The sequence below is a fragment of the Equus asinus genome, chromosome 12 (genome assembly GCF_041296235.1).
Source record: "Equus asinus isolate D_3611 breed Donkey chromosome 12, EquAss-T2T_v2, whole genome shotgun sequence".
Classification (NCBI taxonomy): domain Eukaryota; kingdom Metazoa; phylum Chordata; class Mammalia; order Perissodactyla; family Equidae; genus Equus; species Equus asinus.
The window spans coordinates 49,128,675-49,143,322 of NC_091801.1; the positions used below are offsets into that span (position 1 = coordinate 49,128,675).

Sequence of the window (14,648 nt, forward strand, 5' to 3'; positions counted from 1 at the left end):
TTTCAGTTAGTACAAAATATACTACGACGGTCTATTTTTTAGTCTATTTGGACTGACTGACCATCATCATCCCATTTATTTTATACAAACTTAACTATAATTGTTTTAACATCTTTAACCATACCCTAAATACTTCAAAATGTAGAACACTCAATTTTTAACAGGAAAAGAATAACCAAAGAAAGAAAAAGTTGAGTCACGTAACTGATATTCATTATAGGAACTTTATATTACATTACAGTCAAGCTAGACTGAATGATTCTCACCAGTACATCATTGCAGATATCTCTTAGCTCAGTCTCAATTTTCTCTCTGTATTCTCGAGCCATCTGCTGTTTTTTCTCAGCACCTTCCGTCTTTTGCTCAATACTTGAGACGACCCTCCAAGATGACCTACGGGCTCCTACAACATTTTTATAAGCAACTGAGAGAAGATTCCTCTCCTCATTGGATAATTCAGCTCCTTGCTCAGTTACAGACTTCATGCAGGCTGCCATGTCATCATATCGCTCAGCCTGCTCGGCCAGTTTGGCCTTCTGCACCAGCTCATTTTTATCCATGACTGGATGTTCTGCAGGAAAAAAAGGTAGCATTTAGATATTTTTTTCCAACAAAACAGACCCAAAATTACACCTGTTGTAAATAAGCTATATTAACACCTCAAATGTAATTGCCAATAGAAGATCTTCACACGAGGAATTTAATGCAGCCTCCCAAAATGATCAGAACGGGGGAAAAATTGGCATACTCAGCATGCAGAGGGCAAATTTAAAGCCATTAACATCAGTTTAGCAAAACTGAAATTGCATTACCTCATCTTTGTTCAGAAGATCCTAATTTTACATAAGGTCAAAGCACATTTGGTCAAGAGGCTACCTTAGAAACCACCCCTTATCCTTCTTGGCCAAACTCTCAACTCCAGTTTCCAGTATCACTAAGTAATCCAAAATTAAGCAGCTTTTCTGTAGTAAAAACACTGCCTATGAGAACATTACAATTTTTACCATACTTCCAGAATCATGATTTATGTCAGTTTAATGTAATTCATGTCTTTTTACTTTTATAATACCCACTCTGGTCAGGAGCATTTAAATTTTAGTTGGTATTACTCCTCCACTCCAAATCCACTGATCTTTGCAACATTTGTCAGCTGATCATAACATGACAATTTTCTGGGAAAATTATCAAATTGCCTGTTTTAAGAGATTCTGGGTATAAAACAACCACCCAGGATGACTATCTAACTGCCCCAAAGGCTTCATTAACTCTACCGTTACACACACACAAACACGCTTAAAAAATATAGCCATGAGTGCTCAACCCTTACTGTGAGCACTAAAACGTATTTAAGTGCTTCCAGTGTGATCAGTGTTTCTGACGTCGTTATAATAAGTTAAATGTAGAATTACTGCATTTTGTTTCTAGCAGTCAAAATTTAATTGAATATATTGCCACTCAAGCTGTCCTTGGCATGACTTCCCACCTAACTCTCCTCCTCCCATTTTAAAGCTCCCTAGACTTTTCAATTTACCCTCGTTATACTTTTCCTTAAAAACAGACTTTTGAAAGGTGCTAAAATAGCACAGATATTAAACCAGTGATCCCACGGACTAAACGATTTCAAAGAAAAATGTACAGCCTGAAGTGCGCTATAAAAAGATGAACAGAAGAGCCACTGTTACTCACTATGGCAACTGATTCCCCCAAATCACATCCTTTACCTTCCCATGGAAATCCTACATTTAAACAAACAAACAAATCGAACAGGTCCCCAGTATTTAAACAAGTAATCAGCTAGCTTGGATGAGAAGTATAGAGTTTCAATGAGAAAACTATTTGAAATTCGTGATCGCATATTCCCCACTCCTACCCCCGGGCTCTCAAAATTGCTAATTTTTCCCCGAGGAACTCAAAAACGCTCTCAAGAGAACGTTGTTTCTAACAAAAAATTATCTAGGAGCAGTACAAAGCTTTCTCTCTCTAACCCCTCGAGTACAAGGGGAAGTACATTAGGTTTCTCACAGAATAGTGCTCCAAGGCCTCGCCTCTATATTGCGGAGAGGACTCGCCGCACCCATTTAACCCTTAACCGACGTAAGACATCGAATGGGGTGAAACGAAAACGGGCAGACGGTAACTTTAAAGAGCAGATCCTCCCAGCCGCGCTATCGGCATCTCCCCCCTCCTTGGCTCCGCCCAAGCCTCTGCCTCCTCACCAGTCCTCGACTCTCCCTCTTTGTCATGGCGGATCTGTGTCAAGGAGCCCAACCTACTGCTGAGAGTTAATTCCCCCCACCAGAGCAAAAGGGAGGAGCAGCGCGCCCCCGCCCGAGCGCGGGGGGGCCGCGCGCCCCGGGGTAGAGACGCCAGCGCCGCCCGCAGATGCGGAACCACGGCAGGCCGGGCGCGGACACACCCCACTCGGCCGGCGTCTCCGCCGCCGGACCCGCGGGTGCCCATTTAGTCTAGAAGGACCCGACAGCTGCGGCAGGTGGGGGAGGGGGCGAGACCACACCCAGCGAGCCGGGCCGCCGCCGGCTGTTACGCTCAGGCTCACCCCCCGCAGAGCAGGGGACGCGGCTCAAACCCAGCGCAGGGACCCTCTGGGGCCAGCCCACCCAGTCGGCGAGCGCGAGACGCCGGCCCCCGTCCTCCCCATCCTCCTGTCTACCCCAACCTGGGCCCGCAGCCCCCATTCACCAGGAGAAGAAAAGCCAACCCCAGCCCCCACCGCGGAGCCCAGGAAATTCGGCCCCGGTCCGGGGAGCCCCACCCGCAGCCGGCTCACCCTCGCGCCCAGAGGCGGCCTCGCCCTAGTCTACCTGGCGGGCGCCTCCGGGCCAGCCTCGGCTCGGGGCCCGGCCGCAGGCCCTCCCGCCGCCGCCGCCGCCCGGGTGGGGGAGGGCTGGGTGCGCCGCAGCGCGGGGCGCGGAGGCTGCGCCGAGGAGCGGGCGGGAGAGACCGGGGGAGGGGAGAGGAGGGGAGGCGGAGGGAGGGGGCCGCGGGGAGGGGGCGGCCTCACCTGCGCCACTGCAATGCCCGCAGCCGCCGGGTCATTATCTCGGGCGGAAGCGGGGCGCGGGGCGGCCCAGAGGAGGGGGCTTCGGGGGCGCAGAGGCGAGGACGGGGCGCGGCCAGTGCTGCCTCGGCCGCCCCCGGGAGCCGGCGACCGGGCGGGTCCCCGGGGACCTCGTGTGTGGGCGCCCTCTCCACCCCGGGGACGGGAACTGGGAACGGGCGCTTCTGGGGGCCGACGCGTCGAGCCGTAAGCAAGGAGCCCGAGGCAGCCGCGAGCCGCCCGCCCGACCCTAGCGGAAGAGAAGCCGCCGCCCGTCTCCGCCTGAGGAGACTCCGCCTCAGCCCAGCGCCGCTACGGCCGGGCGAGCGGGCCGAGGGGATGTGGAGCGGCGATGGCTCCCGCGCTCTCGGAAGGCTGGTCTGGGACAGGAAGGAGTGGGGCGAGGCGACGGCGGCCGGGCCCCTTACCTGTGTCCGGAGTGGGTGGCGGCGGACGGACGGGGCTCAGCAGTCTGGGCGGCGGCGGCGGCAGCGGCGAGGCTGAGACTCTGTCCCTGGATCTCGCTGCTCACAGGCTACAGCCGCTCCGCAGACACGGGGTTTCCTCCAATCACCAGCCCCGGCAGCAGGGGCACCACACGCACGATGACGTCAAACGCTGCTATGGCAACCGTTGATTGGTGCCCACAGCTCTGGGGGCCCAGTGCAACCGCCGCTCCCTAGTGCGCGTCCTGCCCGCCCGCCCGCGCTAGAGGGCGAGCGGAGGAGCGCGCGTCCTCTCCCTCTACCGACACTCCTCTCCACCCCGCTCAGCTTCAGGTTCTCTATTCTTCTCCTGAGCGCGCCTGGGCAGGAAGGTCCTTCCCCCCGCCCGCACTACCGCCCTACCTCGCCTTCCCCTCGGATCCCTTGCAACCTCCTCTGGCTCACTCTTCCTCTAAACCAGCAAGAAAGAAATTTCTCCCCACCCCCACCTTAGCTTTCCGTGCTGTCCTTCTGCGCCTGCGCCAGTCTCTCCCTCTAGAAGGGGCTCCGGTTCAGCAACATCCGGGACCTTTCACATTCCCCCACCCCCTCCCCTTGGCCTGGTCCGCCCCGCCCTCCGTGCTTCGCAGTGTTAACTGCCCCCCGGGCCGTCCGGAGGCTGCGTTACGAGAGTGGCTCCGCGGTTTGGGCATTGTGATCAGCACTTGGGAGGGGGGTTTAGGGCGCGGTCAGACGGTGAAGGAAGGGGCGGGGCGGCGCGCTGCCCCCGTGCCGCCGGTCCCCTCTGCCACGCGGGCCGACCTGGGCGCGCGGCCCCTCCCTTCCTCCCTTCCGGCGAGGCTTTACCTGCTGGCCGGGGGAAAGCGGCCTTAGACCTTTTAAGGCTCGGAATAGAGCGTGGGGTGTCCGGGCCCAGAGTGTGGGCTGAGTGACGGGAAGGTTTTCCAATCGGGAGCTCTGGATCTGCGCGCAGTGACAGCTGCGAGGGGACAATGGGTGGGCGCGAAGTAGGGGTGAGGTGGGCCGCGCGGGGCGGAGCTGGCGGGAGGTGAGGCCTGGAAGGAGACGCCTCCGCTTTCAGAAAGCCTACAACTCCCGAGGAGAAAAGATCGCCTTCTTAGATGGAGGGGGTGAGGTGATCTTGGAAGCCTTAACATGGAGAGAGGCAAAGAACAGAGGTTGAACGTACCGACTCGTTTCTCGTAGGTTAGATTTTTCTATGCAAATAAAGCTTTCATTTGAAGACCTCGTGCTGCAGTGACTTAAAAGATTAAGATCATTATCTGTTTTCTCCTGAAGCAAGGTTTGAGGGACGTGGTAGTTCCCAGGGCCCCGGTTGACCCTGCCGTCGGTGGGAGTGGGCCGCTGGCGGGGCGAGGAGCAGGGACCGGGAGCCAGGCAGAGGGGGAAGGAGAAGGGCGGAAATTGCAGGTGCCGCACCAACGTGCCAACCCAAAGCGGTAGGGCCTCCACCCTGTCAACTTAAGGAAGTTGAAAGAGAGACGTTCACAGTGTAAATTGTTTCTGCCCCTTCTCCCTCTAAATGTAAGAGCTAAGAAGGGATTAGTGCTGGATGACCTGCAAAACGAGTTGCAGAAGTCATGGAGAGTTTATAGTTAGCAGTGAGAGAACTCAGAGCTCTTCCTACTACCCTTGTGTAAACTCCATCTTGACCTCATTGATTTTTCCACGGTCTTTATTGAGCACCTATTAGGGGCCTCCTTTGGGCTCAGCTAACAAAGGAGCCTCACAAAAGAGCTCAGCCTCAAGTTCTGCAGAGGATTGAATGTGTCAGTAGCAGACGCATAAAATGATTCCTCACTCTTCCAGGACCTTGTCTGTTCTGTGTGATGGATACAATGTGCCACAAGACTGTTCTACAAATTATGTTTTGCCTGAAGTTCCAGCTGGCATTTAGATAGTAAAGTATAAACCGGGAAGAAAGTTTCCAGTGACCGGTTCAAATTCAGTGTTTTTTATTTCCCCCAAGTTTCCGCATTAGCAAAGATTCATAGTAGGCTGAATGGATGAATAAATTGATCAGGGTTTTATTTCTGAGATATTAAAGTCACCTTTCTTTGACTCCTAAATTATTTTAGGGAGTGACTCACTTAAAATGACTAATATTTTAAAAGCTTGCTTTTAAAAAAAAATTGTCTCCAGTTTTGTGCTAGGCACCAGAAATTTGACAGAAGATACTAAGTTAAAGAAATCTTTCTTAAAATAGAAACTGATGTTTCTTTAACATGTCAAGTATATGTTTAGATAGAATATATGCCTTTTGTTTTAGAGGAAGTTAAGGGATTTCTCTGCATGAATAAACTGTGGATTTACTTTAGGAAACAGTAAATTAGTTTTTTGCTTCATGTTTGAATAACAAGGCATTTTTTAGTGAAATAGTAGGAACGATTAGGTTTTACATGCTCAAATCAACATGTTCATGGAATAAAGGTGTAATGAATGAGGTTGCAGGGAAGGGAGAATAGGGAATGTCATGAAAGCCCCAACTGATAAGTATTTTGAGGAACAGGAATAATATATGACAAGTATAAGGCAAAACAAAGAATATATAGAACCTATGAACTTGGAGTCTGAAAATTCCTGGGGGCTTTCACTAGTAACCTGACCTGTTTTATCTTCTTGACTGCTTCTCTCCGTTGCCGTTGCCGCAGTCAAGTTGCTTAACCTGTGCCTTGATTTCCACATCAATAAACTACTAGTAATAAAAACACAACTCATTAAGCAGTGTTGAGGATTAAGTGAAGTAATATATCTTTGTATTATATGTATCTGTATTTACATATGTATTACTTCACTATATATCATATATTAATATGTATGATACTTAGCACCATTCCTTGCATGAAGTAACTTAGCTATTATTATTCATTCGTAAATGGATGTATCTGATGTCTCTACTGTTCAAAGGGTTGTGAAGATAAAGCTGTATACAGTATTTAAAATATCTTTTAAAAGTGTGAGGTATAAAGATGTTCACTCTGGAAGTGCAAATTGTGTTAGTCTGTTAGCACTAATGAGATGTTAAGTGATGAGATGGTGAATATTGCTCTGTTCCTCTCCTGGGGACTGCAGTGTTCACTTCAGATCTATGCTATACATTAAAAGGGAAAGAATTCAGGTAAATTAACATAAGTCCATCATTCCACTTGGGAAAACATGACAAAGATGGACTGTGTTAATGATGTGGTGGTTACAGAATCTTTTAAGTTTAATCGCAGGTTAGTCAGTTTATAATCTCACTTCAACATTATGATTTAATTGGAGAAATGCAGCATAGTACACTGGGCTTTGGAATCAGAATGGGGTACAAATCTTGGTTTGTCACTCAGAGCTATGTGACCTGAGGCTACTAAATTGGACATTCTAATACCCAATTCCATGAGATTATTCCAAGGATTGAGTGAGCATATAAGGAGAGGGCTACACATAGTTCTCTAGATCAAGAGTATCTGTTGTTGGAATAACCTGGAGTGTGTGGCAGAGGCAGGCTAGCTTTTCACCTAACCCATTTTTCTCTATCAGAGCCACAGCTGGCCTCCACTGCCCAGTCTCCCTTGCAATTAGGTGTGTCCTTGTGACTGAGCCCTAACTAATGGGATATGGCCGAAGTGATGTGCTCCACTTGTGGCCCTGGTCAATGAAAACCTCCCTCTGTGAACTTCTATTCAGTCCCTGAATGGACCTCTATCTGCCAGCTGAATGGAGAAGATTTCAAGGCGTTAGATGAGGATGGGGCCACAAAATGAATGGAGCCTCCGCCCCTGAAATCCTATCAAAGCTGACCCCAATCATTTTAGACTTAAATTTCTTAAACTTTTAAGCCACTGAGATTTAGGGTTTATCTATTATAACGGCTAGCACTGTAATGTTTGGAGATGTCATTGGCAAGTCCAAAGCATGGTAAAGATTTTTTTGAAAAAAGAAGAAAATGGGAAAGAGAAAAAACGGGGAGAGGGAAAAGAAATGAAGTGAGAGAGTAAGAAAAGGGAACCTGATCTTCTGATAAAAGGCAGTTTAAGTATTCCCAACTAATCTGTTGACTTCTAGAATGACCTTAGGAAAGTAACCTGTCCTCCCTTAATTCTAAATCAATCTAATAGTCTACTTACTTTACTTTTTTAATTTACTCTTTACTCGCTGGCATCCTCATTCCTTTGTCTACTACTTTAGCCTTGTTTTCCTAAAAAACAAAAACAAAAACAAAAAAATCAGTCTGTACCTTTTAGCTCTGTCCTCACATCCCAGACTCTAACCCTATATTCTGTGATGCTTTGGTCACAGACTGGGTCTTTTGCATGCTGATTTAAGAAACGAAAATGTAAACCAACAAGAAAGCCAAGCTGACCATGAGCCCTCATTTCATACATTCATCAAGCACGTAACGAGGGACCAATGGTCAGAGATTATGCTGCTTATTGGGGATAAAAATGCGTAAATTATGCCCCTCCCTGAAGAAGCTCACAGTCTAGGGACAGAGACAGACACCAAATGCAATCACAGTGAAGCACAGTGAAGTAAGAGTTAATAAAGGTGAGCAAATTGTGTTTTGGAAAATCTGAGCTGTGAGCACTAACTGCCCATGGAGAGACGAAGAACGTTCCCTGAAAAAACTCATATTCATCCTTTAAATGACTGATCTATCAGCAGAGTCAATTTTGCTTTTTTGCCTCCAATGGCATTTTTCATTCCACAGAGAAATTTTTAGTTTCTTTATATTCTTAACTTATGGGTCACGGATAGGCACCATATCTCCTTGCATCCTGTTAAGGACACAAACATACATTTTCTAAAGCTTTCTTTTCCTATAGGAAATCATCTTCAGATATATGCCCTTCCTTGGAGTCTTCAGATAGTGTTCTGTTTCCTTGAACTATAGACTTTTTGCTAGATCTTATATTATGGTGGCGATTGCTTTCCTTTTCATGTCAATGGGGGAAGTTCCTTCCAGTGTCAGAGTTGGCCAGCCAACAGATGAAATTTCCTCTGCTTCTCTTTACCATCCTCTTGAAAACTGACAGGTCTAAACTTGTAGGAGGGTGCAAGTACACGCTCCGTTGCGCAAATTCTGGAATCCAGCAGACGTATACATTTATCTCCTATTGAGCAGCCACCATGACGAGGTCTTCCCCTGATCCATTGTCCAGTTGTCTGCAATGAGGAGAATTTCTGTTGTCAAGAATCAGAGGCTATCTGTGGTTCTTCTTTAATCAGCTGGGATAAATGGACAAACTACAAACTTAAATACTATGGGCTGTCAGGGTGCTTCTGCACTCTGCTTTATCTGGAGCTCCTTATTCCAGGGGTCTATCCATCCCGTTTTGTAACGAGCCACCAGCCTCCCTGGCCCTCTGTACTTCTGTTGTGCCTTCTCCTGGCATTTGTAGATTCTGATTGAATAACAGTTTGAAGGCTTTCACTTCTTCCTACCAACTTGGTCTTCTTTTTTGGAGGATAAAATATCCATGATAAAGTTTCTTGATTTATCTTTTTCTGCACTGTAGTAAGTAGAAATTCTTCCCAGACTCTTGCAAATGGTTGACTCCTATTTTTCAAAAACTCTTTCATGATATTTTAATGGGAAGATGGGAAAGGCTATAACAAGAATCTTAGTTTGACATCATTTTAACATCCTAACCTTTAAGTCTCCAGTCAATTTTAAATATAGATATATATTTTTTAATAGACTTTATTTTTTAAAGCAGTTTTAGGTTCACAACAAAACTGGGAGGAAGGCACAGAGGTTTCCATATACCCCCTGCCCCACTCCTGCATAGCCTCCCCCATTTTCAACATCTCCCACCAGAGTGGTATACTTGTTAAAATTGATGAACCTACATTCACAAATCGTTATCACCTAAAGTCCAAAATTACATTAGGGTTCACTTTTGGTGTTGTATATTCTGTGGGGTTGGACAAATGTATAATGATGTATAGCCACCATTACAGTATCATACAGGTAATATTCACTGCTCTAGAAATCCTCTGCTCCACCTGTTCATCTCTCCCCCTTAACCCATGGCAACCACTCATCTTTCTACTGTCTCCCTAGTTTTGCCTTTTCCAGAATGTCATATAGTTGGAATCATACTTTCACATTGGCTTTATTTATTTATTTTTAGGGTATGCTCTTTTGGCGAGGAAGATTGGCCCTGAGCTAACATCTGTTGCCAATCTTCCTCTTTTTTTTTTCTCCCCAAAGCCCCAGTACATAGTTGTATATCCTAGTTGTAGGTCATTCTAGTTCTTCTATGTGGGATGCCACCACAGCATGGCTTGATGAGCAGTGTGTACGTCTGCGCCTAGGATCTGAACCGGTGAACCGCAGGCCGCTGAAGTGGAGTGCGCAAACCTAACCACTCAGCCATGGGGCCAGTCCCTGGCTTCTTTCAGTTAGTAATATGCATTTAAGTTTCCTCTATATTTCTTCATGGCTTTCTTTCATGGCTTTTCATTTTTTAATCTTTTGTGTGGATGTACAACAGTTTATCTGTTCACCTACTGAAAGACATCTTGGTTGCTTCCAGGTTTTGGCAATTATGAATAAAGCTGCTATAAGCATTCATGTGCAGTTTTTTGTGTGGACATAAGTTTTCAACTCTTGGGTAAATACAAAGCAGCACCATTGCTGGATTGTATGGTAAGAGAATGTTTAGTTTCGGAAGAAACCACCGAACTGTCTTCCACATTGACTGTACCCTTTTGCATTCCCACTAGCAATGAGTGAGAGAATTCCTGTTGCTCCACATCCTCGCTAGCATTTGGTGTTGTCAAGTGTTCTGGATTTTGGCCATTATGTGTAGTGGTGTCTCATTGTTGTTTGAATTTGCATTTCCCTGATGAAATATGATGTGGAGCGTCTTTTTATATGCTTATTTGCCACCCGTATATCTTCTTTGGTGAGGTATCTGTTAAGATCTTTGGCCCACTTTTTAATCTGCTTGCTTGTTTTCTCACTGTTAAGTTTTAAGAGTTTCTTGTATATTTTTGGATAACAGTCCTTATCAGATATATTTTTACAAATATTTCCTCCCTGTCTGTGGCTTGTCTTCTCATTCTCTCGATCAATTATATTTTTTAATGTATTATATTTTTACATTTTATAAGCAAAGGTAAAAATTTGGTGTTAACCATCAGAATAGCTTTTGGAAGTTACCATTGAGATAAATGGCACAGAAACGAAAGTGCTGGTTTATAATACTTACTAGAAATGTTGTCTAAATTCAGGAATCATTTCATGTGTGAGGTACTCATAAGAACAAAGAAAAATGAGAAAAGATACAGGTACTACCATGTCTGCACATCCAGCAGAGCTTGCTACCATGTGACAATCGATAGAGGCAGGTAAAGGCGGCTGGGAGCTCGCAGTTTCAAAAGTGCATCATTTACAATTCAAAAGTGATCAGCAGTAATCATGGAGCGGAAAGGTCAGAAGAAGAATTTGTCCCTTTTTGGCCTGTGTTTCAGTTCTGAGTACCCAAGAATAAGCAAAGGGAACATTTGGAATTCATTAAGGGTTTAAAATACAATAAGAATGCTTATATATCAGAAGACATTAAAAAAAATTTTCCCCTTCTAGCAAAACAGGCATCTGGAAATGGAATCAGGGTCAATGTGGATTTCTGGCAGTTTTCCCTGAATCTGATATAAAATTTTTAAACCTGGACATAAGAACAAAATTTCTATAGTCTAGTTTCCCTGGTCCTTCCTCTGGGGCATTTGCTCTCCACTTGAAATTATTTTCAGGAGGAGTTCACACACTTTCTTAGCCATGAAATCCTCAGGAATCCCTGAAATATTTCAATATTTCATTGACTTGATAGTAAATTTAAACCAAACTCACTCTTCGGATATGAGAGAGTTATTCTGGGTAAGTCAAATATGCATTTTTGACATGATTAACTTCCATACAGTTAATGCCTCAATTATTTAAAAACATTGATTTTTCAGTCAGGCTGGTATAGTCAGTAGGCCTCAAGCTTGGACAGTTAAAAAATGAATAAATAACAACTGTAGGAACATTTTAATTGGTGAGTGACCTAGAAGGAAAGGACACGTGTTGAACTGTTTCTCTAAACCACCATTTGTCAAAAGACCTATCTAAGCAATTTATAAGACAGGTCACCTTCCTTTTGTGACTTTCCTGTCACCGGAGTGCAGCTAGCAATAGCTTATGCATGCAGGCAGCATAAATAAGTTAAAATATATCACCTAGGCAGCAAATGTACACATGAGAGGGTAGAGATGAGAAACAGTGCGAAGGTCAAACTTTAGAAAGAACAGTTAACCCTGAGCTGCTGACAAAGAAGCCTTGATTGTTTTATTGGAGTAAGTTAAGAGTTAAAGGTCAGGGAGAAGAAATGGGTATTGTACTTGACCAAGAATAAAGGGAATCTGAAATGCAGGGAAAGGACCTAATGTCTGCTGCATAGAGACATAGACCAGAGAGCACGTTCCATGACAAGGCCTTGGTTGGGATACCCTACTGTTCTCCTTTGCTGAAACATCTCTAGGGCCTTTCTAGAAGGGCAAGTAAATAATATCAGTACCAGGGGATTCTGGAATGTCAGTGAAACATTCAACATCACCATGGATTGTTTTCATTGTCTTTAGGAAAACAGAGCACCATCAATGGATCTGGGTTCTGGGAAAACCACATTTATTCTTTCTTTCATTCTTGAACAGATGTTTATTGAGTAGCTATTTAAATACCAGGTGTAACAGGTGCTGAGAGTGGAAAGATGAAAACAAAAAAGACACTTCTGAACCACAATGGAGTCACATTTTGGTGGGAAAGACAAATATATTAGCCATCTCTTTGTAGGTAATTGGCAAAGATTGGTTGAACGAAAGAATAATGAATAAATAAATAGATTTTTTAAAAGAAGAGAATAGCAGTTTGGAGATTACTAATACTGCTACATATGAAACATAATATGAATAAGTGAAATGCACTGATAAACACATTCTCGGTATTTATTTAAACCCAGAAATATAGGAAGTATTTATTAAGGAAAACTGAGTAAATTTTCTTTTCTTTCTTTTTCTTTTTTTTTGAGTAAATTTTGTTTATATTCATTTCTCTGCAAAGGACCCAGGTATAGATTTGGTTAGTGATGAAATGAGATAAGGAGTAAAAGGAGAAGAGAATCAAGACCTGGAGAATTCAATTGTGTATAAATACTAAAAATAAACGAGATATCATCATTTTTTAAATATTTACATGATTCAGGCGACAGACTCAAGACATAAATTTACAAAGGGCTATTAAAATTCAAATATTCTTATTGAGCTATGCTGTGACAGGCATCCCACATATAAAATGGAGGAGGATGGGCACAGATGTTAGCTCAGGGCCAATCTTCCTCAGCAAAAGCAGGAGGATTGGTGGCAGATGTTAGCTCGGGGCTAATCTTCCTCAAAAAAAAAAAAAAAAGAACAACTCAGTAATCTCAATAAAATACTATTTTTAAAAAACTCAAAAAACAAAAAAACAAGTTTACTTAAAAAAAACCACACATGAGGGGTCAGCCCGGTGGCACAGCAGTTAAGTGTGCACATGGCGGCCCAGGGTTTGCAGGTTCAGATTCCAGGTAGACTTGGCACTGTTTGGCAAGCCATGCTGTGGTAGGCATCCCACATATAAAGTAGAGGAAGATGGGCATGGATGTTAGCTCAGTGCCAGCCTTCCTCAGCAAAAAGAGGAGGATTGGCATCAGATGTTAGCTCAGGGCTAATCTTCCTCAACAAAACTACTCATGAATAATAAGGGTTTTTTTTATTGCTACTAATAACGAGGAATTTTTTCCCTTAACAATGTCTTTATCTTAATAATTTAGCACCTAGCACATTTCTTGAACAAAGAAAGTATTTATGTTTATTGAATGAATGATAAGTCAGTTAATGAGTATTGGGTATTTAAGATTTTTATGTAAAAGCCATATTTCTTGTTCAGATTTTTCAAGAAGATAAAGGCTTGAGAACCTTTGAAGACAAAAATGTAAATGTGGCCTGTGAAAGAGTCTGCAAGTTTTCTCCAATATACCTTCTTCCGTTCTTCCTAGTAATGTTAATAGAACTTCTGATATTCAGCTGGGCACAATGCTACCTGGAATGAAGACCACATTTCTCGCCACCCACTCAGCTAGGTGGGCCTTGTAAGTAAGTGATGGCCAAGAGATGTAAGATGTTTCATTTGAGACTTCTGAGACACGTCCGTAAAGCGGAAGGATGCCCACTGCTTTATTCCTTCTCCTTCCTGCTGGCCAGAATGTGGACAGAGTGAGGGCTTGGACAGCCAATGTGGACGAAGGTAGAGTATCCAGGAAAGTGAAGCAGCAAAGTTGAAGGAGCCTGGGGCTCTCACGGCTTCCGGGAACTGCTATACCAGCCCTAAACTGCATTTTTGATGATGTTGTTGTTAATGAGTCGAACCTTATGTAATTAAGCCCCTGTTAATTTGGGGCTTCTAATTGTAGCCAATAGTGGCATAAACAGCCCTAAAATCCTTACAGGTTTTATATACTTGTCATGGATTCTATGATTCTATGTTCAGGTTCTTTTTTTTTTTTTACCTATAGGTGTCTGATTGTTCTAGCACCATTTTTTGGAAAGGCTATCCTTCCTTTGTTGAATTACTTTTGCACCTTTACCAAAAATCAGCTGGGCATATTTGTGTGGGTCTATTTAGTCCATTCCTTTTTACTACTGAATAGCATTCTATTGTATGGATATACCACAATGTCTTTATCCATTCACCCATTGGACATTTGGTTGTTTTTTGCTTTTGGCTGTTATGAATAAAGCTGCCGTGAACACTCATATATCAGTTTTTGTGTGGACATATGCTTTTGTTTCTCTTGCATAAATATCTAGGAGTGGAACTGAGGGACTATATGGTAAGTGTATGTTTAATTTTATAAGAAACCACCAAACAGTTTTCCAAAGAGGCTGTACTATTTTGCGATCCCACAAGCAATGTTCCAGTTGTTCTACATCCTCGTCAACACTTGGTTTTGTCAGCCTCTTTGATTATAACCACTCTAGTGGGTATAGACTGCTATCTCATTGTGGTTTTAAAATGCATTTCCCTAATGACTAATGATGTTGATTGTTTTTTCATGTGC

General features: G+C 44.1%; 1 protein-coding gene across 5 annotated transcripts in view; it reads right to left on the minus strand.

The window, feature by feature from the left end:
* YWHAZ (tyrosine 3-monooxygenase/tryptophan 5-monooxygenase activation protein zeta) overlaps positions 1-4,684 on the minus strand; it is a 34,318-nt gene extending 29,634 nt beyond the window's left edge. The window contains exons 1-3 of one of the 5 annotated variants that reach the window (XM_070481409.1): positions 4,351-4,684; positions 3,487-3,676; positions 267-571 (exon numbers count right to left, since the gene is read on the minus strand). In XM_070481409.1, the coding sequence (XP_070337510.1) occupies positions 267-560 (294 nt within the window). In that variant the 5' untranslated portion in view covers positions 561-571; positions 3,487-3,676; positions 4,351-4,684. Of the gene's footprint in view, positions 1-266; positions 572-2,788; positions 2,899-3,022; positions 3,677-3,906; positions 4,229-4,350 lie in introns of those variants that run through there. The other 4 variants (XM_014867359.3, XM_070481410.1, XM_070481411.1 and 1 more) reach the window with 4 other exon arrangements.
* Between the last annotated feature and the right edge of the window lie 9,964 nt (positions 4,685-14,648).